Genomic DNA, 27,983 nt, shown 5'->3' on the forward strand with positions numbered 1-27,983 from the left:
ATACTTCCAATCGTCCTATGTCAAGTAAGTACAACTGTTTTCTTCCTTTCTGTTTTCAAGCATTTCCACCAGAAGAAAGATGGCAAACCCCCAAGTCCCTTCCTGAGTAATGATGCATTCAAGCCTTTTTAAATAAACCAGTATCTGAAGAGCTGTTGTCTTTAACGTTGTACTAAATCACAATTCCAGCTTCACCCTTAACTGATCAAATATTCAACCTACATGGTTTCTGACTTTTGGCCTCTGGGGTAATATGCTTTGATCAATACACACACACACACACACACACACACACACACGCACACACGGGTCACATCAGATTAGAAACTGATCAATACAATGTTATTATACAGAAATACAAAAAGCCAACTCAGTAGCATGCTATGAATAGAAGTATGCAGATCAAAGAAAAAATAAACCACCAGGGATCCAAAAGGGTCCCTCATTCCTGATATTCTAGACCTGCAAACAACCAATGTAAAAGCCAAAGGCATCGTTACCTCCAAAGTACAGGCAGCCTCAGCATCAATATATGCCACATCCGTGAATTCAACCGACCATGGATCAAAAATATTTTGGGGAAAAAATGCATCTGTACCGAATATACAGAGACTTTTTTTCCTGATCATTATTCCATAAATAATGCAGTATTATAGCTATTTACATAGTATTTACATTATATTAGATATTATGTCACCTAGAGAGGACTTAAAGTATATGTGTGTAGGTTATAAATAAATACTGTTATTTTATATAAGGGACTTGACTATCCTTGGATTTTGTTATTCAAAGGGCTTCTGGAGCCAGGTCCCCAAGGATACTGACAGACAACTGTCCAACTCTTAATTGACTGCAGAGAGTCTTTCAATAAATTGTCATTTTCCTATCCATTTGCTATTCAGTCTTTCTACAAACATTTTGTACGTTCCCTGAGCTTGCCCATGGTTCATGTAAACTCTAATACCAAGACTACCCAGGTAACTGGAATTATTGACACAAGCCTAAGTCCAGCACAAGAAAGTGGGTCATGTCTCATATGAACATGGTTTCCTTCCCACCAAAAGTCCCTCCCAGGAAAGCCAACCTGCCTGCTGGCTGATACCTAAACTCAGAACCTAGGGCAGCTATGCTCAGAACCAGAACCAAGGAGGGTGTAAAAATCCAAACACGCATCTGAAATATTTAAGGGGTTAGTCATCCCAAGTGCACCAGCTGACAGCTCCCAGGAGAACAAGTAAAGAGAACAGGCACACTACACTCTCAACAGTTCTGAGGAGTCATTTTTCAGTGTTAAGAAACACCTAAGGCATCAATGACCTGACTTCTTTTAGTGGTGAGACTTGGTAAATGTTTTGGTTCCAAGGAGGAAATGAAGACTATGGATCATTTTGGACTAAGACCTACCAGCAGGGGGCAGTAATCCAATGACTGGGCCTTGCAATGATTCCAGAAGTGGCTGGAAATTAACAGACAGATTTTCATGGAATAATCTGGGCAGCTGTGAGTCACCTCCAAAATTACTCTTGGACACCAATGCATGAATCTTACCTGTACAATGTGGACAGTACAGGTAAGATTTTAGGTGCTCACTTTATCATAAATAATTACCAAGAAAATCATCTGGTTTTGCCCGCTGGGTCGCTGGGCATCATCTTCCCCTGTTCCCTGCTTGACCATAAGTGAGCTGCACTTACCCAGCTTTCCCCTGGTTCAGCCTCCAGCTACCACTAAGTCTACTCTCACTACACTCATCTGATTAGCTTGAAGAGCAATAAAGAAAGTTAGTGAAACCAGGAGAAAATGATGATCTCAATTTAGCCACAAACCAAGAATAATGTGGCCAGAATTACTGCCGCCTCCCCAAAGTTACTCTGCCGATGCAATTAAATGCTGGTCTAAAGGTATCGCCTTTTTGACAGGATGAGAGATTATTTCACTCTCCTTGCTAAATCAGTCCAATTTAAAACCACAAATTATGCTAAATGTGATTTAGGACTTTGTTTTGTGGACACAAACAATAAGCCCACATTCAATTTACCAAACCTCTCCCAGCCTTTTGGTGTACATGTGAATTTTTAAAGATTCCATTCAAGCCTAAGGGGGGGGGGGGGAATCACATGGCTAATATTCTTTCTAACCTACAGAATTTTTTCCCTCAGCCATAGTAAAAATCAAAAGAAAGTTAACACTCAGACCTGTCTGGGTGGGATTCCATTCATTCTTCCAGCCAATAGAGAGGGCTCATTATGAGCTCAGTGCCATACTCTTTGCATCTAGCATTACAATGCTCTGGGGATAAAGTTAGCTATGTTATTTAAAGAAAGTAACTAACAAAAGAAGGAATATCAAGGTCAAAACTGAAATAGGCTTAGTGCTTGGGAAACAAGCAAATCCTAAACAAAATCATCCCTAAAAAATAAAAAAGGTGGATACAAATTGTGCAATGACTAATTCATACACTTACACAGCACAAATAATTTTAACTGTTTTGAGAAGGTGGATGCAATGTTTCATCAGTCAAAATCCTCTACTGGAATTTTTCAAGATATTTACATGACACACTCTCAAAAAGCAGCATTTTAAAATATAGCTAGACAATGAGCATCAATGTATTTCTTATTATGCTCCCAAGCCATTCCTTTTCCAGACCAGCTATTCCCACTCAATCTAGAGATAACATGGAGCTGAGCACACAGAAGGAACAGATGAGCAGTACATTGTCTGACCCATTGGGTGTGCCCTGGTCTGGTCCTTGGAGGGCTGACACAGGCCCCTTCCAACTCAGTCCTGTACATGCTGTATGTGTCTTACTCAACACACAACCTCTCTGAGCCCCCATTTCCTCAATGATAAAATGAGAAAGCTGGATTACAGCCATTTCTAAATTGTCTTCCAGCTGTTTTTAAGACTCTATGATTCTAAGAAGAGATATGAATTATGAAAATCTATGATAATGGATTTAAATAATGCAACAATGGACCCCCAATTAGGAAGTTCAGTCATGTAGAACTTTCCTTCCAACAAAGAATTCAGTATCATTTTCTGTTTCACCAGTGACGATTCCTTTAATTTTTAGGCTTCAGTTGTTAGATGTGGGAGAAAGCTTCTAACCATTCTTAGGTTTTCTCTGGTTTCTAAATGTCAGCTCTGCTCCAATCACAGGACCAACAACCTCTGGCGGACTCAGCCCGGGGCTTCTCCTGGTGTTCTGGAAAAGGCAACCAGGTTGTAGCCATGTCAGCCTAGTAGCTTGCCCAAAGCCTGATTTCAAAGTTATTTTCCAGGATTTGTAAGGATTCAGACTAACAAGCCCAGCATGACCCTTTATTCTTCAAATTCTCCCAAGTCAAAGAACCTGAACATTATTCTAGAGTTTCATTTATCTCACAGGCTGGCCCAGACTCAGCAATGTAGCAGATGCACACACAAACATACACACACCCAAAGTTTCTGGAAGAATCCACAAGAAGTTCAAAGTATGTGAAGGGCTCATTAACAGCTCCTTTAAAACTTCCCTCAGGCAGGAAAGTTCACAATATGCTTTCCTTTCTCCACTTCACTTTGCACACAACAGGGTCAGAGCATCAAAGTTTAAGAAAGAAATGGTTGGCCCAGCTCTATTACTTACAGTTTTACTCCTTCTAGAAGGACATGTGCCCACTCTCAGCAGTTATACTTACTCACCAGGTGACACACACTTGAAGTACATTTTACACCATCAGTGTTACTCTTAAGAACAGGCTTCCCAACTAGGTAGCCTCTAGTGAACTGCCCTCTCCAAAAAAGAACCAGAACAATCAAAATAAACTGTTACAGCAGCAGAAGTTCCACTCTAGGAGGGCTTTTTCTTCCCATAAAATGAATAATTCTGCAACTAATAACGTATTTTATAGCATTTTTGGAGTTTACCTATAAAACAGAAATTAGATATGCTCTAGAACTAGACTATCCAGTGGGCACCAACTAGTTATGTAGCCATTTGAACCTAGATTAATCACAATTAAAGAAACAGTTCCATCATTGGGTCACACTAGCCGCACTTGAAGAGTCTGTGGCTATTTGCTCCCAGGTTGGACTTTTCCACACTGCAGAATGTTCCACTGGCAGTGCTGATTTACAGCAATGGATCTCAAACTATGAGGTACATCAGAATAAACCAGAGGGCTCATGGAAAGCCAGACAGGGGCACCCTAGAGCTCCTGATTCAGTAGGGCTGGGGTGAGACCTGAGAATCTGCATTTCCCACATGTTTCCAGTGAAGTTGATGCTGCTGGTCTGGAAACCACATTTTGGTCCAGAGAACTTCTAATTCATTAGCAAGGTCAAGATCTTTAATGCAATGCCTATTTCCCTTATCCCACACAGTAACAATGATGAGTGTAATAATCGAGCTTATCTACCTTCAGACTCCTACTGAACCTACAGATTGATTTAAAAAGCGAACAAAACAAGATACACCAAGTGGACAATCCCTTCAACCTGGGTACTACATTCAAACCATTCTAGCCAATGTGCTGATCCAATGCATATTTTTATGGAGACATCAATTATCAGGAAGATACACACCCTTCAAGGGAAAAAACGCCCTATATTCCCTAGTTCGGTGAATCAAGCAGCAAATTCATCATGACCAAATGTAATCACATGGAGAGATGTTACTTGTTATACTTGTGGCTTTGAAAACATTGAAGCCTAACAGAAGAATGCCAGCAGAGGGTGGGGAAGTGACAGCACTGGCAGACTTGGGTGCAACCAATCAGGGGCTTTTTGAGCAAAAGCATCTTGCCCCCCCCCCCCAGGCAAAGAAACAAAACTGTGAAGAGTGACAGGCTCTGGGAACAGCAGGCGCCATGCAAAACATAAGGAAGGGAGATCCACCGGGTGCAGCCCACAGAACGGTCAGGGGGATCATGCATTGGTCTTTAGAGCCATATGGTTAGCACCAACAGCCGGGTCGGGTCCTCTTCAGCTACAGAAGGGCAGTCATAGACTATGCACCATGTTAACACCCACGCTGCCAGGAAACCAGAAGCTCCTCAGAACACATGTGGGTTTCCATCACCAGCCCAAGCATGAAATCCGGAGGTGACCTCACTCTACCACCTCCACCCAACTTCTGGGTGGTGACAGTTATGCTATGCCCGATTATTTTTTGCAGAAACACCAAAAGCTGTTTTGAGCTCTGGCAATTCCCAGGCTAGAGCTAGTTTAGGGTATGAAAGCCAGAGGACCCGGCTATTTGTTTCTTTGAAAAAAGTGGATTCAAGATCCAGCCTTTGCATCCATTACCAGAAGCCAATAATGGGTTGCAAATTATCACAGGGCCAAGAAAAGGAGGAGCTGGAGCAGGTGCTTTATGGAAGCCAACTGTCCACGGGGAGGGCTGAGGCAGGAGGTGGCACTGTGGTGTACATGCCCAGGGCTGCAGTGGGTGCAACACCCATCTTGTACCCATTTAGAGAGATGCAAAAGTGTCACCACCTACACTACACCTCAAGGTAAAAATAAAATGGCAAAATATCTAAGCATCCACCTCAATAACTTAAGCCAACAGGCTCCAATAGTATCATAGTGAAATAGAGCTAACAGACCTGATTCTAAAAATCTGACATATTTACATTAAAAAAGAGATTTGTTATTTTGTTTTGGTTTTGGTACTAATGGATTGAACCCAGTGAGGCTTTACTACCGAACTATATCCCAAGCCCTTTTTATATTTTTATTTTGAGGCAGGGCCTTGCCAAGTTGCTGAGGGCCTCAGTAAGTGGCCTAGGCTGACCTCAAACTTGAGATCCTCCTGCCTCAGCCTCCTGAGTCCCTGGGATTACAAGTGTGTGTCAGCACACCTGGCACAAAACACGATACTTTTGTCTGCTACCATAACAAATGAAAATGTCTGGTGGTATTTTTACATCACTGCATGCTTCTACTACTTTTTTTTATTTTTTAAGAAAAGTATAAAGAATGGTAAAGGATACTAAGTTAGTTTAGGTTGTACTACCACAACAACAACAAAGTTTCTAGAAATATTATTAAAAACATGAGATGTAATCTCAGCGGCTCGGGAGGCTGAGACAGGAGGATCACAAGTTCTAAGCCAGCATCAGCAAGGGCGAGGTGCTAAAAAACTCTGTGAGACCTTGTCTCTAAATAAAATACAAAATAGGTCTGGGGATGTGGCTCAGTGGTTGAGTACCCTGGTATCCCCCCCCCCCAAAAAAAAAAAACACATGAGACTACAGGAAAATGAGTGAGATTACTTATTACACAATCAGTATGGGAGAAAACAATCACTAAAAAGAAAACAAAGAAACCAAGTGTTTCTTTGCCTCAATATGTGATGAATACAACTGTCGTACAATTATTGTATGACAACTGTTCTCTTTTGGCCTGAACGAGAAAAGGTGAGAAGAAACTAAATTAACAGAAACTGTAATGAAATAGGACTTGGGGCCTTCCTGGTCAAAGAAATAGCACAGCCCTTTTAATCCTTAGCTACATACAGCAAGTGGAAAACATCAGTCTATTCACACCACAGACGTAATGTCTAGACTAATTATATACATGTCAATTCTTTCAGCAAACTGGGAATCATAGCCCTCAATGCCATTTTAATGATTTCATGTAAATAAGGATCTTTACTCTTGCATACAAATAATTATGCTCTTCAGAATTTTATATACAAAAAAAAGGTCATTCATACTTATAGTGATTAATTACCTTTGTTTTCTGGCCAAAACCACAAGGTGGATAATGAACTAATTATATATTACCATAAGAGTTTGAAGTTCAAAAGTATACTAATGATAACTGGCTTCACGAATTTTATGGGATTGGCCCCCAAGCAGCTATTAAAGCAGTGAATTACAGTAGTTATAGGTTATTTAAAAACATAAAGTTTATGAAACACTGAAGCAAATTCTCATTTAGAAGGTTCTACATGTTCCTCAAGGTAAAAATAAAATGGCAAAATATCTAAGCATCCACCTCAATAAAAGCCAACATCCCCCCAAATATTATTAGATTTAGGAATAATGATGGTAATGCTCCTTTTTGTTAACCAACAAGCTAGTGCTGAGCACCCACATCCCAAAGTATATACTTATTGTATCCTTCCGTGGATTATCCTCCTTAGGATTTTGCAGCTTAAGTAATTTTAAATAACCAAAAATACCCCTGACTTAATCACCACACACACACACACACACACACACACACACACACACACACACACACAAAACACTCTTTCAGGAGCAGCAATGAGAATAATCAATTATATAAAAATTAGGGGGGAAAGGTGCAAATAAGCAATAAGGTAGATTTTAGAATATAAAGCCAAACATGCAAAAATATATACCCCTGAGCTTTAAGAGTATATATGCATAACCAAAAAAATCACCTAAGAAGCTGGCAAACATGGGTTTCCTCTCCTCTGAGGATGCAAAAACTAATGTTGGCATCTTATGTTAACCTTCCAGGCAGAACACACAGAGAACCGTCTGTGCAATCTTCAGGTGCACCTGCAAAGCCTGACTTCTTGCAGGAACACACAGTCTAACTAGCACTCCAGTCCTGCCAGGGTGCATACCCCCAACATGTATAGTCTGCAGGGTCATACACCCAACAGACAGCTGTAAATTGGGAGCTGGGTGGGAGAAGGCAAATGGAGAGGAAAGAAAATGGCATTCTCAGACCTAGGGAGGAAGTGACATCTGGTAAAGGGTAAGAAAGAGACAGAGAATCTGCCAGGGGAAAAAAAAAAAAAAAAAGCCTAAGAATCCCCAGACACCAAGAGGAACAAGAGAAAAAAGAAGACCACCAAAAAAAAAAAAAAAAAAATCTTTACTCAATGGAGAAAGCAAGCTCAGTGTTAGAAAGAGGGCTACTTAGACTTTTATGTGTATGTATGTATTATGTAAATGCAAAGCATACTCTGCCCTGGGTTTCTGTCTTCTTTTATAATGCAGAATTACTTCAGCAAGAGGCCACACTGGGCTGCATCTCTTTATAACTGACCATATCTAGAAGCTGAGGCAAAGGGTAACTGGATACGAAGGGAAGGAAGGGGACATGGGGGAGACACTTAGAAGTAGAAAAATCCACAGGACTCACACAGTGGATTTGATGAGCCCCCTATATACAACTCTGTCATCTACCTGAGGAATCCTCTTGGCGTTGTGAGGAACAAGTAAGGATCTGGGACCACAGAAATGCTCCTTCCAGAGCTCAGCGGTTGGCCTGACTGGGACAGACATCCATCACTTCTAGCCAGGAGAATGGCAGTACAGAGGCTGGGAAGTCATATGGAAGCCCAGCACCTTTCACCTCTTGTTATTTGACCATGTTAAGCCTGTTTCCTGGACCTGATGCAGGGCAGGGGTTCAGTAAATGTTTCCCACTGAGGTTACTAGGCATGTGGGGTGTTGTTCTTCACAGTCAAAGAGACTGTGGGGTGCCTTCTATTTTATTTCCCACGCAGTGCTGGTTCAGTTGCAGGGAAAGGAGGACTTTCTGGAAAAGATGAGGGTTCCTCTAAGCTTGCTGAGTATGAGCAGGATTCCAAGAGAGGGGCGGATAGTTTCAAATAAGAAACTCATCAGGTAACTCGAACAAGGAATGTATAGGCGGGGGGTGGGGTGGGGAATCTAAGGCAACAACAAAAACAAAAAGAGGTGTCAGTTGGGAAATAGCAGAAAATGAGGTCAACAGGTTTGTTAACTGAGAGTCAATCATACCAGAATGGTTATGTCATTCAAGGCTGACTGAAAGAGAAAGAAAAACTGAAATGGGAAGAGAAGGCAGGGGTTACAAGAGTACAGATTCTTATTTAAAAACACAGAAAATTAAGGCAGATAAATAAGGCAGTAAGTATGAACGTTCTTTAAAAGCCATCAAGAGTGAGTTTCACACTGCATTAAAAATCATCTTAAAGTTTTGTACAAATTTCCAGGAAACATCTCCTTTAAGAAACAGCATCAGTACATCTGCTTTGCAAATAGACTAGCGCTATCTTCTGCTTGTCTAGAGTTCTAAACCTCAGATACACAGACCCCCAGAGAATTCATGGATGGGCTTAACAGGACCCATAGACCCACTGAAAGTATAAGCTTTATGTGCATTTCTTTGTGGATGGCCACAGTCTTTATTCTTTTAAAAAGCCAATGATTTAAGAAAAGCTAAGAAAAAATGCTCTAAGGACTATAAGTAAGCACTGTGCCTCTTAGGACATCCATGCTGCCCTATGCCACACACACTCACTATCACACACCACATTAATTAGAAGAGTCAACAAAAAATGTAAATACAGTCTCGAGCCACATAACAACATTTCAGTCAACAATGGATTGCACGCATGCCAGTGTCCCCCAGACTGCAACAGAGCTGAACAATTCCCATCACCCAGGAGTATGGTAGCCAGTGTAACACCCTAGAGCCACCCATTCGTCACGTGTCTGTGGTGATGCTGTGTAAATAAACCTGTGCTGCCAATCATGTGAAAGGACAGCACACACACAATGATGCACGGTGCAAGGTATCAACCATGATCACAAAGCACTGGTACTAGTTTATGCATTTGCTATACTAAACTTCTTTCTGTTACTTTAGAGTGTACCTCCTTCTACTTGTTAAATAGAAAAACATACTGTAAAACAGTATGCCATGATACTCCAGCAATAGCTCACAGATCTCTCGCTTACAGAGTCTATTCATTCTATCAATTTCTCTTGTGCTTAGTTTAATCTCACATTGTCCTGTTTGTCGTGGCCCCAGGAGCAATAGGCTACATACCAAATACATGTAATATTTTTGCTATTTAATCAATTCTGTTTGACAGGTGTTCTATTGTAAACAGCAAAAGCAATCCTTTTTAAGATCAGGCCCACCGAATGGACTAGTTACAATTTGGAAAGTGACAGGCTCACCTGATCCCACCTTATTTTCTCCACAGCCTGCCACCGTTCTCAACGTGTCACGGCTGACATTGTTCCATTTAAAAATACATTGAGAGAGAAGGAATGAATACACTGTGCTTCGGCTAGCTTCCTCTTAGCACAGAGCAGGCTCCCAGCAAAGGTGATTCTAGAAGAGGACACTTTGGTGGGTGGGGCCAGCAACAAAGGAATCATAAGGGCCATGGTCTGTCAGCTGAAGGTGGACACCGTGAAGAAGTTTCTCCACGTCGCCCACTGGCCGTGGCCTGTACTGGGTCTGGACCACTGGGCCAACACACTCCTATGTGATGATCTCACATGCTTCTTTAGTAACACCAAAAATAACAGCAAATTCCCAAATGTAGGCAATTTTTCAAGGTAACCTGCCTACTGCCACCAACAGATAGATATTGTTTAATTAATAGCTGTCAGACTCAAAAATACTAAGTATACATTTTTTCAACTTCAATCTTTCAAATGTTGGCACAGTAACAAACTGATAAATGTTCACTAATTAAAAAAATAAGCTATTGATCAAAACCTGTGTATTATAAATACATTTAGATTTTGTTAAAATGCAAACAGCAAGTTGTTTTGATATTGTCATAAGATAAATTCCTGACACAGAGACAATTAATTCTGCATATTCCCTTCGTAGTTTAATTTCATACAAGCGAGGCACAAGAACTTTTGCATAAGGGATGACAAATAATCTATGAAAGAGGGAATAACTAGAGACTTCGGAAGAGCAAGGTCTAGAGAGAGTGGTGAAGGTCATTCTTGTGAATTGGGACAGTTAATTTTTCTCTCTCATCCCAACAATCCATTATGTCTATAGAAAAGGGCTTCAATTTATCACATTAAAAAAAACTGCTCAATTTTCTTCATTATAACTGGATCTGCATATTTTGACAATGCAACACTTTCATATTCAATATTCAGCTTTATTCATAGTAAGACTATAGTAGTAAGACTATATAGTCTATCAATATATACATCTGAATAAAATTCAGAAGTATTTATCTTAACTTCTTTATGTATTTGGAAAATACCCTTGGTAAAGAAATTATTAAAAGCACTGAAGAGAATATCCTAATATTTTCTTGTTTGATAAGGTCCAATTCATACATTAGCTATATCTAATAAGAAACAGCTTTGTAAAAGACTCATATTTTCCCATATGGCTTAGGTTTACCACCTCCTGGCCATTTCCAATACATTAAATGACAAGATTTAGTCACAGCTAATACCCTACATGGCAGGCACAACTGCCAGAATACCTCAGGAGAAGGTTTTACATGGCAGTTAAAAGTTCAAAGTATGAAGCTAAAGGTGTAGCTTGCAAGAGAATGCTTGCCTAGCAAGCATGAGGCCCTGGGTTCTAGCCTCAGCATCATTGGAAAAAAAAAAAAAAGAAAGAAAAAGAAAGTGCTTTAATATTTCAAAGTATAAGACCAAACAATTTTACTCAGAGACCTACTTCTGAAAGGTTTACATAACTGAGGGGCTACTCAATGTCTGAAGAAAATGAAAAGGCAATCTTTGTATTTACTGCACAAAATAATGAGGGCTTAATCATTATTAATGCATGGGTCATAAAATAAAAAATAATCTTGCCCTATTTAACATACTTTCAATATTCACATGAGTGTTGCTATAGGTGTAAATTTACATTCGAAACTTAAAAAAAAAAAGCTTCATGCTAAAAAAACCCGAATTCCCAGAGACGGTTTTATCAGTAATGTTTAACATACATTTCATAATGCATAGTCTTTCCTACACGGTGACATTTGGTAGTATAAGAATAAATATAAATATGCACAAAATGAGCATTTATAAATTTTTCCACATTTGTTTCTGAATTAAAATCTGATTACATAGACATTTTTCAACCTTTTTCCACAGGCTAAAAAAAAAAAACTCATAAATGTCCAATACAAAATACAATGGAAAGTACTATACTTCTTCCAATTTAAAGATAATGGAAAATGAAGATATGTTTCTAACTCATGAAAGTAGCCATAAAAAAAAAACACTTAAAAAATGATACATGAAATCAAATATATACTTTTAGGAGACAAATAAAAAACAACATACCTCTTTCTATAGGATGTATCTATCAAAAATGTGATAAAATATACTATGTAAATGGCAACAGTAACATGTCCTGTGATACAGAACTGAGCCAAACAGCCTGCAAAAAATGTCCTCTCACACCACAAAGTTGGTTTTTAATCTTCAGATACCAGACCTGGGGGGTGGAGTGAAAAATGCGTGTCTCAACAGTGACCTCTAGTGGACAATTTTTTACATGATTGTCTCCACAAAAAATTTCTTTTTGCAAAAAGGAAAAAATATTTACAAAGCTGACATTCCCCAATACCATCAAACCCATGGATCGGATTAACGAGAGACTGAGAAAGATTCAGCTGTAACACTGACTTAACAGAGAGGGTAACAACCAAGAAGGCAAGGGGACTCAGAAAGAGCAGGGCACAGAGACTCAAAAAGACAAATCTTTGGAATAATTGCCAGGTCCCCTTCTTGGAGTATTACGAAGGCAAACAGGCCCTAGGGTGTGTCATATCAGACTGCTGGGACTTAGCACAGCTCGCTTTAATTGACCAGTACTGAGTACCTATTTCATGTTTAAAATATTTTTAGTACTTTTGTGGGGGTGGGATACAAAATGAGTACAAGATGGGGCTCCTCACCACAAGAAACATGATTAATTAATTAATTGTATGAGGAAATTAGTGCATAATTTGGACACATACATACAGAAAACTAATTTTTAATGAAAGAGGGACAACCCTGTCCCTCCCGTGAGACCCAAAGTAGTAAGAGAAAAAAGTAAAACCAAGTGAGGACTTAGCCAAGCCCAGAAGGGCTACTGAGTAGAGAAAAGCACTCTGGTGTGGCTGTGATCCCAGCCACATACCTGGGTGTACCCAAATACCATCACAGCATCCCTCCTCAATTATGAAAGGACCCCAGTAGTTGTAAGGAGGACAATGTTATAGTTTAGATATAAGGTTTCCCCAAAACCTCACATGTGAGACAATGCAAGAGGGTTTAGAGGTGAAATGATTGGGTAATAAGAGCTCTGACCTAATCATTGCATTAATCCCGTGGCAGGAATTAACAGGGTGGTAACTGTAGGCAGGGAGGGTGTGACTGGAGGAGGGGGTGGTCACTGGGATATACATTTTGTTCTTGGTGAGCGGAGCTCTGTCTCTCTCTGCTTCCTGATGCCACGTCCCCAGCTGCTTTCCTTGGCCACAGTCTTTCTCGACATGATGCTCTGCCACTCCTCAGACCCAGGGCTATGAAGCCAATCATCATAGGACTGAGACCTCTGAAACTATGGGCCCCAAATAAAATTTTTCTCCTCTAAAATTACTGTTAGGTCTTTTGGTCACAGCAACAAAAAAGCTGGCTTGCTCAGACACCAATTTCTAGGACATAACACAGCATTTCTTTGGGGCACTCACAGTCCAGCACATCTGAAATGAACATATGACCAGTAAAATACAGAAGTCTGTGGCAGCCAGATCCACTCAAGTCCCTGTATCAGTCCCCACTCTTGTTTCCTCTTTGGTGTTCCCTGTCAGCCCTCTCCTTCCTTCAGTTTGCACAGAATTAACTGGAAAGCCCCATGCGCTCAGCCACAGGTGCTAAATCAGACTAAAAAAAATGGTTCCTGCTTTCAAAAAAGCTGAACCACTCTAGTTGGAGACAGAGAAGAAACATGTCTCATGTGAAGCCTTTCCAAGGACAAGGAACTGCACTGGAGTTGAGGAACTTACAGGGTTTCCTCAGGGGCTGGGGCTGAGAGGGGCTGGGAAGAGAGTTGCCAAGTGGAGCAGAACAGTTGGGGGCCTCCAGGAGGGGACAGGGAAAAGCTGCTCCAGATGGAAGTAGGAAAGACAGGAGGAAAGTTAGCACAGGTGCACAGGGAAGAAACAGTCTTCCTCCAGCAGCTGTGGGGAAGAAGGCTGGATGGGATATGGGGCTAGATGGGCAGTTTCTAGAAGTCAGGCAGACAGCACCTGGCACTAGGCATGTGCACTGATGTGAACAGGCACTGAGACAAATATGTTGAAAGGATTTTTACTCTGGGGCTGGGGGTATAGCTCAGCAGTACAGCATTTGTCCAGCATGCATGAGACCCCAGTTCTATCACTACCACTGCAAAAAAAAAAAAAAAAAGAAAAAAAGAAAAAAAAAGAAAGGTAAAATAAAAGGATCTACTATCTGAAACTCTACCCATTGGGTCAGAATTCCCCTGTTGAGTTCCCAGCCTGCACCTGGCCAATCATAGAAGCAAGGGAAGAGTAACAGGATCCACTTGCTCCTTCGTCCCATCTCCTGACTGTATCACGTATGCAAATCAGGGAAAGTTGCTGCCGACATTATTTCCCCACTGATTTCACCAAACCCATCAAATGCAGCCACAGTACCCCAGGTTTAAATTAAGCAGCTTTATTGTAATAATGATGACACTCAAACAGTGATAGCTTGATCACCTTGAAATATTTTTACGTAGCTAAGAAACTTCAAGAATTTCTGTCCACAAAATCTTGGGGAATTTCAGGATCACGCAGCCCACTGTAGGCTTTCCCATGGCCTTGTGTATACTACTTATCAAAGTCAAAATCACCAACAAGAAAAGGGACTTCAACTCAGTGCCACAAGGATCAGACGCCCCTGCAAATATTAACTCAAGTAAGCGGAGTCAAACAGTGTCTGTCCCCAGATCAAGGCCTCGGCTGGAGTAGGCTAGTCACTCATTCTGTAAGCACCAAGCAGAAATGTCAGAGAGCAGTATAATTGGCAAAGCAACAGAAAAACACAAATACTTTAGCGAGATAAAAGCGGGTGCTGGGGGGTTTATCTTTTGAGTCCCAGCGGTTTTAATGTAGCCTTGTCAGGCAGCCCCTATTAAAAACAATGGAAAATGAAAGACACTGATTAGACGGAAAAGTGACAGGAGGGTGTGCTCAGCCACTTACATTTAATGCATATTTATATTTCCATCAAATGGACATATTTACTATAAACACTTGAAAAACCATAGCAAAGCCATTCATTTAAATGCCAGAAAAATAGTAAAAGATGCTAATTTGACCTTAGTGGAACAGATTGGGTGTCAATGACACCACTCAAGATGGCTTGAAACAGAATTTACCAAGACGATTAATTAGAGTTTATATTGGATTAGGTCAAGAGTGTCTCAAATGGAGAGAAAAAACAAAGAACAATAAAAAAAAAAAAAACAGAGAGTGGAGAAATATGAAGTTTGGATTCTTTCACGGTCAATGGCCTCTTTAAAAAGCCCACACCATTTAACTTCTTATTTATGCTCCTCTAAACTTATCTAATATTATAGGCCTGGAGAAAGAAACTGATCCATTGATTCCTGAGATTTCTCTCTCCGCCGACAGATAAAAAAGAAATAAACTGCAACTATTTGAAAGATTTTTTTAAAGGACAGATCAATGGATGATATAACAGGAACAAGGCAGGTTTGCCTTTCACGCTTACATATAATCTGTTTTGTTACAATAATGACACAGATCTAACAATGGTCAGTGCATCAGTTAAGCGATACCTTTGTAAACTGTGCAGTGAAGAGTGTCAAGAATTTTTGCTGTCTTGGGGAATTTAGAAATCCAAAACAAACGGCAAATCCCCTCACAACTGGGATTAGGGTCTCCGTGGACAGAAGGACCATCTCCCACAAAAACAAGGGAACTCACAACATGTTGCCGATTATAATGTTTACATGTGACCTGCAGGTCTCACTTTCAGCTTCTGGGGCCACTGCCACTTACATGTGACCATTGTGCCACTCTGTCTTTGCCGTATAAATTTGCACTTTAGCTAAAAATGAGCTAATCTGCCTGTTTCCTGCACATGAGGGACCCTCGCTCACTGCCACTCTTGATTCTCCATAATCAACAGCTCGGTGACACTGCTCCAAGCCATCTATAACGCGCACACACATAAATTCACAACACAAATCCCTCAACATGACACTCTGCTCAACTTCATTGGACTCAGAAAGCACTCGAACAAATTCTTGCCACATGATTAGAAAACCATTCAAGTCTGCAGGAAATATGGTGAGCTCAAAAATGTGACAGTCAATTAGGAATGAGAAAGGAGAGAGGGCCCCTGTCATTAAAATCTTTAGAGCCACAGCACTAAGAATAAAATGGCCCATCATTCACCTAAGATATTCTCATTAAAACAGATATTAATTCCACTGCATGTTAACCGTACCACGACACTGTTCATGCCCAAGAGAAGTTTTAGGTGGGCAGGGGGACTAGACTCAAATATTATTAAAATGTAGATGCAAATGTATAGAACTTTACAATCTGGAGGTTTTTTTCTCCCATTCAAGCAGAGAAGGAAAGCCTGTTTAACATTTAAGTCTTCCTCTCCTGAAGAGAAGCCTAGATAAAAACCAAAGAACTTTCAGGCTAATACTTTTGACAAGTATTTTTTTTAATGCAATGTTAACCAATGGTTCAGCATTTCTGGTCATCCATCCCTGAGTGAAGCCACTTCCAGACAAACAGTGTCCTTTTCTCTATACAGAAAAGAGTTCTTTGATAGGAGCTGAGTCGACTATAAAATACAGGAAGACATCATGCTCATATTTCTTAGTTATCCACTAAATAAACTTTAAGTTTCCCCAAAATCATTTGTCATTAGTTTCTTTAAAGTTAACAACAGGATCAGCGGTACCATACATAACATTCTCCCAAAGTGAGAAACTTTATAACAAAAAAGACAAAGTGAACTTACTTGTGAGTTTGTTGTGGCTGAGGACCAGTTGTGTGATGTGGGACAAGGAAACTGTAAAAAGAAACAGAAAAAAAATTAAAAATCACATTCAGGAAATGTATCCAAATTATACTTGTGCCCCCAGCAGATAAACCGCTAAATTATCTTCACAGGTTGAACTGATACCACTCAAAATGGAAGCTGGATTCATATAAGACTATCTGCTAAATGTTAAAACAAATGAAGAAGAGTGACGCAACCAAAGGTGCAATTAGCACAGCTAGTCAGAGCTAATGAGATTAATGTCACAGGTTCAAATGTTATATGGGCCACTTACCTATATGCTTGGCGACCTGGTCTTGGGGCCTAATATTGCCCATCTATCTCCAAAACATGTGCCACTCAGAAGAAGCCAAGGTACAGAGTAGCACAAGGCCTCAACTATGTTTCACCATATTGAAACAGAGGCAGCAACATGTTAATCTCCACCATCATCCAGAAACTCCCCGTGCACTGTCAGATGATCAGGGGGAAAAGCCCTCACCATTTCCTCTATACATATTTTGGTTGACATTTCAGAGACTCAGTTTGAAACGCAGACTGCTTACCAGCTTCAAATATTATCATGATGTTTAATGTGCTCAATGAGATTACATTTGCAAAAGAATATTTTTTTTCTAACTGTAAAGAAAGAAAATATACACAGATCTACACAAATTTGAGAGAGAGAGAGAGAGAGAGAGAAAGAGAGAGAGAGAGAGAAAAGGGAAAACTCTTCCACTTTAGGTTCTAAAACTTCACTGTGGGCAGCTTCATATAAACACACCATTTATGTAAAAAAGAAACCTAGAACTTTTTCCAATATTCTCTCTATAAGAACATTCTTTTAATGCACTAGAGATTTTTTCCTTAAAGGAATAATGAGAAAAAAAATCATTTTTAAGAATAGTCTCAAGGTTGGATTTGTATCCCAGCATACTTAGGAAATAATGAGCAAGTGTCACTCCTGATTACAACTTTTGTATGCTTTTTATTTTTTTTTTGTTTTAATGTTATCACAGAGTTATAGAAAAGTTCAAAATATAATCCAAAGATGTGTTTTCCTGGCCTGAAGCTCTGAGATCCATCGGCTGGCCTGAGGCCCTACAACTTGGGGACATACTTCTTCTTACAGACCAAAACATCCCCCTATACCACAATAGAACCATCAAAATCAAAGAAGTCAATCTGACACAGTGTGACCATTAGCCCCCATCCCAGAAAAGCCACAGCTGCTTCTTTTATGAAAAGGGCCACTTCACAGTCTGTGTTGCCTGCAATCAGATCTCTCTGGCCTCCTTTTGTCTGTGGCCTTCTCTCTCCTTGACGTGGACAACCAATTGGATAAACTGCAAGCCACATCATCTCAAATTATGTCCTCCCTAGGACTTGGATGAGTTCCCCCTCAAAAGGTCCATCCTGAAGATTTGGTCCCCAGGGTAGCGACACTGAGAGATGTTGTGGACCTTCAAGAAGTGGGCCTAGTGGGAGGTCCTGTGGTCCCTGTGGAAGGGGTCTGAGTGACCTTGGTCCCTGCCCTGTCATCCTCATTCTCTGCTTCCTGGCTGGAGAGGAGAACGCTCCCTCCAACACACACTCCGGCTATACCATGCCACCTGCACCAGATGAGGCTGCCCAATCTAGAAAATCTAAAATGTCCTGCTGTGGTTGCATTACATTTCTACTGATGGCACTGGTTCAGCAGGCAGTGGCCAGGGATTCTGATGAACATCTTCCTACAAGGCACAAGATGGACCAACCCACGACAAAGAAATATTCAGACTAAAATGGCAATAGCATTTATTTTAAAATATGATTTTCTTTGTCTTCATATGGTTTTGTGGTTTCCTGTTTTAGTTAAGGGATTATGATTCCTTACTATTTATGTTGATGCTCAAACAGTGTCTCATATAGAGTCCATCCACGCTGGCTTCTAAGTCCTTTCAACATGTCCCTATCCTTTTTTAAGCACATCCTTGCTTTCTGATATTCAAGCTTATCTTGCACTTTTTCTGACACAGTCCAGGAATCAGCAATTTCTCCAATAAACTCTGGTTCTTTTCTGTAGGAAATGTGGTTTGTAAGCCAAACTCTGGGTACCAGTTGTGCTAGCTGTTCCTGGGGGAGTCAGTAATCTCAGCTCCTCAGTGGACAGAACTAGGAAACACACACACACACACACACACACACACACACACACACACACACATACTTCTAAAATCAACATTGATTTTACTGTCTATTTATGTTATTAAAAACCTTCAGTTCACTCCAGCATATCTGAGTCCAATACATACAGGACTCATTCTATTTTTTAATTCCTTCTCTAACAGTGAGAACTCTAGTTCTCATTACCTTTAACCTATCTACTTAGGTTATTGTTAAACCATTACCTATTTTATCCCTATATATAACTGCATAAAATAAAGTTCTCTTACAGCAAGACCAGGGCATCTCCACGCTCATTTCCAAGTACACCAGTACTGATTCACAGTCACGAGTGATTCATCTTCAAGTTGGAAACACCTCTGAGGCCCTTCAGGGATGTGCAGACCTGTGGCCCATACCTGGCTACAGAGTCTAGGAGCCCCACATGACCACGCAAGCATATAAGACACTGTTGACATTATGGGCCAAAAGCTCCTGGAACCAAGATTCCTCCCACATGTCCTGATGGTTTGTAACTTGGAAATGAAATGTGCTCTGTGCACCTAGGAAGTGACCCTGGGGAGCTGCACCAGGGGGCCTCTTGGGCACCAGTGCTTACCTGAGCTTACCTTCTACTACTGAGTGACCACTTCACTAAGTCCTAATGAGGATGAACCTGGGGAATGCTTCCAACTACTGGGCATTTGCACAACTATGGTAACAACCAGCCCTTCCTGCCCTTCCTCCTGCTCAGATGCCCTCATCTGGCTCAGAGGCTAATTCTCATGCCTGGCTCCTCCCACCACCACCAGGCATTTCCCTTGTCCTGCCGGGGCTCAAACTTCCCCACCAACAGGGCTGTTCTCACCATCACATGTTCCCTCATTCCATCCTGGGTCACCCCCAAAAGGGTCTCTCTTTGTCTGTCCCACATAATAGCTAACTACAAGAACAGGGAAGAAAGAGGTCAAGAGTATTTCTGGGATTTTTAAAAAGAATCATGATGGCAGCTTCCCATATGATGTTTAAGACTCCAGATGTCGTGGAAAATCTTACACATTTTTATAGTAAGAGTTAAGATTTTCTTGTCCACTAGATAAAGCATTCCTTATCTGAGATGAGAATCCAATGTGGAAAAAAAAAATCTCAAAAGACTCCCTGACACCACACAAGATTAAAAAGAGTCCAGTGAATCAGTTAAGATTATGCCCAGCTTCATGTGGGAGCAACAACAAATAACAGGGATTACACGGGAGTTTCTTTCTCATGTGCACACAGTCCACACACTCCTGGTGACTTGCTGCTCAGCCATCCCTGCGTGGACTGAATGTTTGTGGTCTCTATCCACTAGTGAAAACAAGTAAAAGGCCCTCACCAGACAGCAAATCTGTTGGCACCTTAACCTTGGGAATTTAGACTTCAGAACTGTGAACAACAATTCTCTGTTATTTAAAGCGCACAGTATTTTTGTTACAACAAGCTGAACTATTAAGATAGAGCTCAAGATGTCTTATACATCAACTAAGGCACACCTCCAGGTCCAAGATGACAGCATGGAGTCAGTCATCACACCTTAATCTCCCCTCAGGAAGAAGGAAAGGCGTGAGCAGTTTCCATCCTTGAGGATACTTCTAAGAAGTTGAAAATGGAAATACCCACTTATAAGCCATTAATCAAAATTCAGTAATACAGTGATACCTAGCTAAAAGGGTGGCTGGGAAATACAGTTTATATTCCAGGCAATGAAAGACCAGCCTCATTAAGGGTTTTATTACCAAGAAACATGGGACAACCCAAACTAGCCAACAATTGGCAGTTTCTTACACTGGCATCTGACTGTCACAGAAATAGATTCTGATTACACAAGAACGTTAATAATCTTCCGATCTCCTTCTGCCTTAATTTTTCCTGAGAAATCATAAGTAACTAATTAGAAAGAAAAATTCTGCTCTTCTCCATGAAGAGCAAAGTTCACAGTGACAGATTTAATTAGGGAAAGCTGGTTCTTTTCAATCATTTCTCCTGTTCTGTCAACAAACACTTAGTAGGAAAGAAAGTAACAAAGTTGGAAGGCTTTTTTCTTCTTCTTCTTCTTCTTCTTTTTTAATGAAACAGTTGCTGCTTCTCCCTGACCACACCACCGGAATGTATTTTTCTTTCTCACTATTGTTAGAGGACTACCAGGTACAGTAGGCAAGATGGAGAAAAATTAGAGCAGAAAAGAAAAAGTTAATAAAAGCGCTTTGAGAATAAGATTGAGGGCAACAATGGCCCGCAGGCTGGATCTGCAGGGAGGGCAGTTAAGTTGGGCACAATCAAGAGAAACCCACAAAGCCCAGAAGCAGCACACACCAAGTAGCAACAGACGTATTGACACAGCCTGCCACTCCCTTCCACTCGGGAATGGTTGGTTCATTGTGAGTCCCCTACAGAAACTGTGCTGTTCAAAAAGAAGGAAGAAAAGGTCTACCAAAATAGAACCGGTTATTTCAAAGTACAAAAACAACCCTAGTCATATATGCCGAAGAAATGGAAGCAGGCCATACCCAGTGACCTGCTCTTGGTGCCTTGCTGACCATAATCACACACTGGCAGATTTTCTGCTGTGTTAATGACATATTTTAAGGGTCCTGCTATCCACAATCTGTCAAGAATGAACCCCAACAGAAAGCTGAGAACAAAGTGCTATCGAAATTCCTAAAGCTCCATTTTTCACCTGTATTTTCATAGTAGAATATATTCGATATTCAACTAATTGACTAGAAAACGGGCCAACATACACAGTTAAACGTATCACTGGCTAAGTGGCTATCATTCTATCTCTACCTTCTTTAGGAGTGTTATTTGGGTGGACTTTGGACCAGACCAAAATGAACAGTGGGAAATATAAATGTTGGGAGGGAAGGATAGGGTTGCTGGCGTTATATAGATGACTTATGATTATTTATTCTCTAGCGAGGAAAGAATGCGTGGGGAAGGGCTCAGAAAAGAACTGACTGATTCAATCAAAAGACAATCAAGTAAGCATTCAGGTCCTTTATCGATTGGATCTTACTGATCACATTCAGAACGGCAATCAATCTCCAATCTCTACCTCAGAGATTCTCCTAGAATCTCTTAGCAGGAGCATCACTGACCACCTTCCAGGTTGACCTGGGTAGTGTGGAATATACCTATGCCTCTCAACAGTGGTCATCCAATTCGGGGAACACAGAATATGCACCAACAACTTGAAATGACAACATAAAAGGCTCACAGCCTCAAGAGAAGCAGAGCGAAAGGGACGGTGACCATTCAGGAGGAGATACTCCTTCTTATAGATGATACCTCAAGAGATACTTTTGGGTACAAAACGCACAATGCACTGGAACTGGCACCTGGAAGACACACGGAAAATGGGAATTGCAGAATAAATCCTGGGCTTTTCTGAGCATAGATTACAACACAGAGAAGGTGCAGAACCTGGAGAGGGGTGGCCAGGTTTAGCCCACGGCCAGCACAGGCTTCATAAATGAAGGTTCAGCTACGTGAGAAATCCAAGGGAGTTTTGAATTAAAGAGACAAGACTCTAATTACCTTTAAACCAGCTCCAGGACGGCTCCTCCTAGCTCCAGCCTCCAGCCACCTATTATGGTAGCAAGGTTTACTAAAGAGGCTAGTGAGAGAGAGAGAGAGAGAGAGAGAGAGAGAGAGAGAGAGAGAGAGAAAACATGCCAGGGAGTGGACTTTTACTGGGGAACAAAAAATTCTGGGGAAAATCCCATCCAGTGAAAATCAAGGGGGGCAGTGTCCCAAGGTCAGGTGTGACGATTGGGTCTTCGGGGTAGTGGCCAGACACGTCTCCACATGGACAAGCCCTCAGACCTGAGAAGGGTGGGGAAAGCTCTGGATATAAGGATGTGTCTAAGCGCCTCTCGCCCAGCCAGGGAGGTAACTCAAATCACGTGCGAGGATGGCCTCCCACAGCCAGGATTTTGAAAAAGGAAATTCAGAAAAATCAAACAACTAACTAAAAAATCCTAGAAAAGGAATCAGTGTTTCCAAATAAACTCAGAAGCAGATATTATTATTCAAAATAGGTTTGGTGTTTTTCCTTCTTCTTCTGCATAAAGTAGACAGTATAATAAAAAAAAAGTAGCAGGATGAAATCTCAGCTACTAAGATGACTGTAGACTTACTTTCAAAATAACCTCACATATCACAAAAATGTGGCACAGTGGAAACTGCCTCTACTGCTTTCAAGTGAACAAATTAGAAAGCAAATTATCCCTGTGGTAGCAATTTAGGAATGGGGGAAAGTTCTAGTTTAACAGAATAACATTTACATCCAAAGGAGGGGAAAAAAATAACATAAGACTTGAAACACAGAAAATGATGTCGAACTGGAACATTTCTGAAATCCTGTCACAGGTTAGAAGTGGCCATCTTTCAGCTCCAAATTAAAGTTGGTCACAAAAATAGGACCATAAACACCAGTTCACTTCACGGACTACGAATTCTGAATGGAAGCAACTGGAAAGAAAGGCAGTGCTATCATCACAAGGCAAATGGTTTACCACTTTTTGATGGTGCTTGTGGCATGAAATGTAACATCAGTTGGAAGAACCATCATACCTCCTGGGATGTTCAAGGAGGGCCACTTGTTTGACAACTCTAAGGGGACATTCACAGGTTGCCTAGTGAATATTACCCTCTGGATGTGCACGTAGAGGCCACTGTGTTAATTCAAATCCACCCAAAGTTGTAGACTAAAAAGAAGAATTAATCTGAACTTACTGTAAGGATGGCCCAAATGGCTTTTCCATTTTGGCTCTAAGGTGGGCTAGAAACAGAGACAACCTTAAATGGCCCTGAATCATTAATGCCCCAGGAATGTGGATGCTGGTCAGATGTCAGCACCGTGAAGCAATGCTAAGCAATTTAGATTTTGTATCTTCATGATGCGTAATTAAGATGCCTGCCTGTGTCGCCTGGCTGAAGTTATTTCACCCTTGGTAGTAGGATACACATTCAGATCCTCTTAAATATGCAGGTTCTGACAGTATATTAAAATGAAGACAGACAATAAAATGTTTGATAACAGGATATAATGCTAATATCATATTCATCAACACATCCAGAAGCGTAAAAGCATTCCTTTTGAATTTTGTTCATAATTCAGAATTTTTTAAGAATTCAGTGTGGTATGAAGGTTTTTCTTTATTTTACAACTGTGCAGGGTTGGAAACTCTTTAGTAATGTTTTCAAAAAAATTGGTCACTTGAGTGACTTCTACTATTTATAGATAAAGAGTCTATCCACCACAATTAACTCTCTTTTCATTCAACAAAAAAGCAATTTACCACACATGACAATAATGCAAAATCCTTTTTCTATACATACGAGCAGAAAAATCACTTGTATTGAGAACCCTACATGAGCTGGTGACCAACTGGGGGCTTTGAGTCCACTGGGATATGAAGCAGTGTTATTAAAAATGTAGAGCCCAGCTGAGTGAGGTAGTGCACACCTGTAATCCCAGCAACTAAGGAGGCTGAGGCAGGAGGACCACAAGTTCAAAGTCAACCTCAGTACCTTAGCAAGGTGCGCTAAGCAACTCAGTGAGACCCTGTCTCTAAATGAAATACAATATAGGGCTGGGGATGTGGCTCAGTGGTCAAGTGCTCCTGAATTCAATACCCAGTAACTTAAAAAAAAAAAAATGTACAGCCCACATCACTCCTGCCCAAACACATCATTTCATGCTTTTCTTTTGGGAAAACATACAAAAAAAAAAAAAAAAAACCCATACTTCCTAAGATACACAGTCATTAATTACTGTCTATGTTTAAGCAGGATAATATTAACAAAACTCAGTTAATTACAACTGCTTTGCAAGACACTGAACTTAGGAGGTATGACAGTAATGGAATGTGAAAGGGAGATGGTTCCTGCCTTCAATGATCTTACTCTGTAATAATGGGTTAAAAGAAAATACTAGGGTGCAATACAGAATGCAATGGTTAATTTTTTGTGTCAACTTGACTGGATTAAGAGATGTCCAGATGTCTAGCAAAAAGTATATCTGGGTATCTCTGTGAGGTGCTGTGGAAAGAGACTAATAAAGTAAGATCTACCCTCACCAATGTAGGGAGGCAACATCCAATGTACTGAGGTCCTGAACAAAACTAAAAGGCAGAGGAAGGGTGAATTCTTTCCTCTGGAGCTGAAATGCAGATCTTCTTCTGCTCTACAGACCTCAGAGTCTCTGGTTCTCAGGCCTTCAGACCCTAGGAATTATATCAGCAGCCCATATTACTCCCACTTTCTTCAGTTCTCAGGCCTTTGGCATAGGACTGAATTATGCTACCAATTCACCTAGCTTTCCAGCTAGTAAATGGCAGACAATGGAACTTCTTGACCATCGTAGTCACATGAGCCAATTCCCATAAAACATTGCCCCTATATATATGTGTGCATCCATATGTAGCCCACTGGCTTTGGCTCTCTGAAGAATCCTTACTAATATGCAGAATAGGAATACTATTAAAAAAAACTGAGCTAAAAGGGAAATGCCTGAAAGTTTTTCAGGACTAAGAAAATCTTTAAGAACCAAAGTCAATTTAATTCTATATCTGCCTACCTACCTTCATACCAATTTCTTCTTCTTCTTCTTTTCTTTTGTTCCTTTTTTTCACTTGTTCATATCTACTAACTTTTCTAACATATTTTGTGAACATATAATATATGCATTTTTGCAAATCATAATTGTAGAGTATCAGAGCCAAAGGAATTCTATGTCTTAGTCTATTTTGCATCATTATAACAAAATACTACAAACTCAGCAGTTTATAACAAAAAGCATTTTACTTCTTAACAGTTCTGGAGGCTGGGAAGTCAAAAGTCATGGGCCCTGCACCTGGCAAAGGCTTCTGACTGCATTATCCCATGGCAGAATGCAGAAAGGCAAGAGATGGTAAAAGCAAAAAGAACAAAAGGTGACTAAATTCACTTTTGTAACAACCTGCTCCTGAGAGACAATGATATTAATCCCTTCATGAAGGCAGAGTCCTCAAAGCCTGACCACCTTTTATTAGGCTCTATCTCTTATGGCTGCTGAACTGAGGATAAAGTGTCTCAAGCATTAACTTTAGGGAACACGTTCAAACCACAGCACCCTTAAAATATAACAACATAAAATCCTCATTTTAAAGATGACCCAGGGTGGCAAAGTTATTTTTTCCAAGGTTCCATAGTATAATAGGATCAGAATTAAGACTACAATCATGGTTTCCTGATTCTAAATCTTAATAGTTTATTACTTCTCAAATGGGAAAACAATATTCACATCTGGTTGGACTATTCCTTATAAGACAATATAAACTCCTAGCATAGTAAAAATGGTATAAATCTGAACAGAAAATTACTTTCTATTGTGAATAAAATATGACCAATACATAAAGCAACTCAAAGCAAAGAATGTGCAGTTCACAGCAGTTTGAGACCCACAATGTAATGCGGCAAGATCCTAAGAAAAATCACTGGATGTTTTTTTTTTTTTTTTTTTTTCCTAGAACACAAACTCCTCATGTTTAAAATGAAAAGCTGGATTCAATTACTTGATTCTGTGCAACAAGTAAATGAGAGAAGGGACGAAGACTTCTATCTTACTTGTTACTTCAATAGACTGTTCTGAAATAATAACTGTGATAGCTAATGCTCATATGCAGCTGTGTAGTTCAAAGAACTTTATTAACTGGTCTTTTCCTCTTGATAACTCTAAAGGGTAGTATCTATATTACCTGCCTCTCTCCCAGATTTAGAGGGAGAAAAAAAAAGAGGCCCTGGCAGGTTCAGTATCTCAGTCATGGTTTCAGAGGTAGGAAGCAAAGGGAATCCTTGAAAATCATTTTCAAACAAGAAACAGGGTAATTGTGACACTGTTTTACCGGACAAACAAATATGGCCCGAGTTGCATCCACAATGTGCTAACTGGATGCTAACAGCATTCCATTCCATGGTATCCAAAAGACTAAAAGGAGTTTACATTGTAGGTTCATTTTTGTGCCAAAGATAAGACTCGGGCACTACTGCTGCATACACTCTCCACTTCGGACACCACGGTGTGTTCTCAGCCCCCGTGTATCCCTGCAGATGACATGCCACCTTCTCAGGCTCTCTGCTTCCTCAATGCCCTCCGAGTGGCTGCTCTCTGCCTCCACCTCCTTCTTGGTCTTTTCCCATGATCCTATGACAATCTATCCCACCTGCCTTCAGCACAGGATACCCACAGAAAAAAACAGGCCACTCACGGTACTCACAAACCCTCATCAGGTCTTCACCCCACAGGCACATTTGACTCTTCACCCCCAAATCTCCTACCTCACCAGAGGCCCCACAATGTGATCCAGAAAACAGACTACATATCACTGTACCAAACATAAAATTTCCTAATTATGGATCATTATGATCATTTTCTTGAGTACCTCACCTGCACCACAAACTTCATGTACATCAATCTTCATTTGAGGAGAACCACAGTTTCCCCATTTTACCAAGGAGAAACATTGAACCACAAAGATGCTAAGTCTTCTAAGGACACATGATTAATAAACTGCAAGGCTGGGATAATTAATAAAGGCCAGCCCTCCAAAGCCCATGTTCTGAACTGCTACTCTCTGTAGATCTCTTTGGATAGACTGGAAGAAACAAGTAAGAATGATTGGGACAATAGGAGTCTCTCCTTTGATAGAGATCCCAAGTCTCCAAGTCAAAAAGGTTGGCGCCCAGGGAGAGGAGTGAGAGAACTGAACACTTCCCTTGTCCACCCACACCAGTTTTCCTTTCTTGACTGGTAGAAGAGTTTTAGCTGGATGTAGGGCTGCCTAGTGCAGAGGACATTGCCCAGGCTCCCCTCCACAGGCGAGGATCAACTTTCCCTGAAAGCCTCTGCAAGGAGTGTGATCTTGCTGGCACCTTGATTTTGTACTTCTGGCTTCCAAAACGGTGAATAAACTTATTTCTGATGTCTTAAGTCACTAAGATTATAGTAGTTTGTTACAGCAGCCTCAGGAAACTAATACCATT

The 27,983-nt window shown here is 40.6% G+C and overlaps 1 protein-coding gene across 2 annotated transcripts in view; it reads right to left on the reverse strand.

The window, feature by feature from the left end:
- The window catches only part of RSU1 (Ras suppressor protein 1), a 182,476-nt gene that overhangs the window by 144,204 nt on the left and 10,289 nt on the right, over positions 1–27,983 (reverse strand). For both annotated transcript variants that reach the window (XM_081299892.1, XM_081299893.1), the window contains exon 3: positions 16,752–16,802. In XM_081299892.1, coding sequence (XP_081156018.1) covers positions 16,752–16,802 — 51 coding nt within the window. The remainder of the gene's footprint in view (positions 1–16,751; positions 16,803–27,983) is intronic.

Source organism: Spermophilus citellus (genome assembly GCF_964194105.1).
Source record: "Spermophilus citellus genome assembly, chromosome: 6".
Taxonomy (NCBI): domain Eukaryota; kingdom Metazoa; phylum Chordata; class Mammalia; order Rodentia; family Sciuridae; genus Spermophilus; species Spermophilus citellus.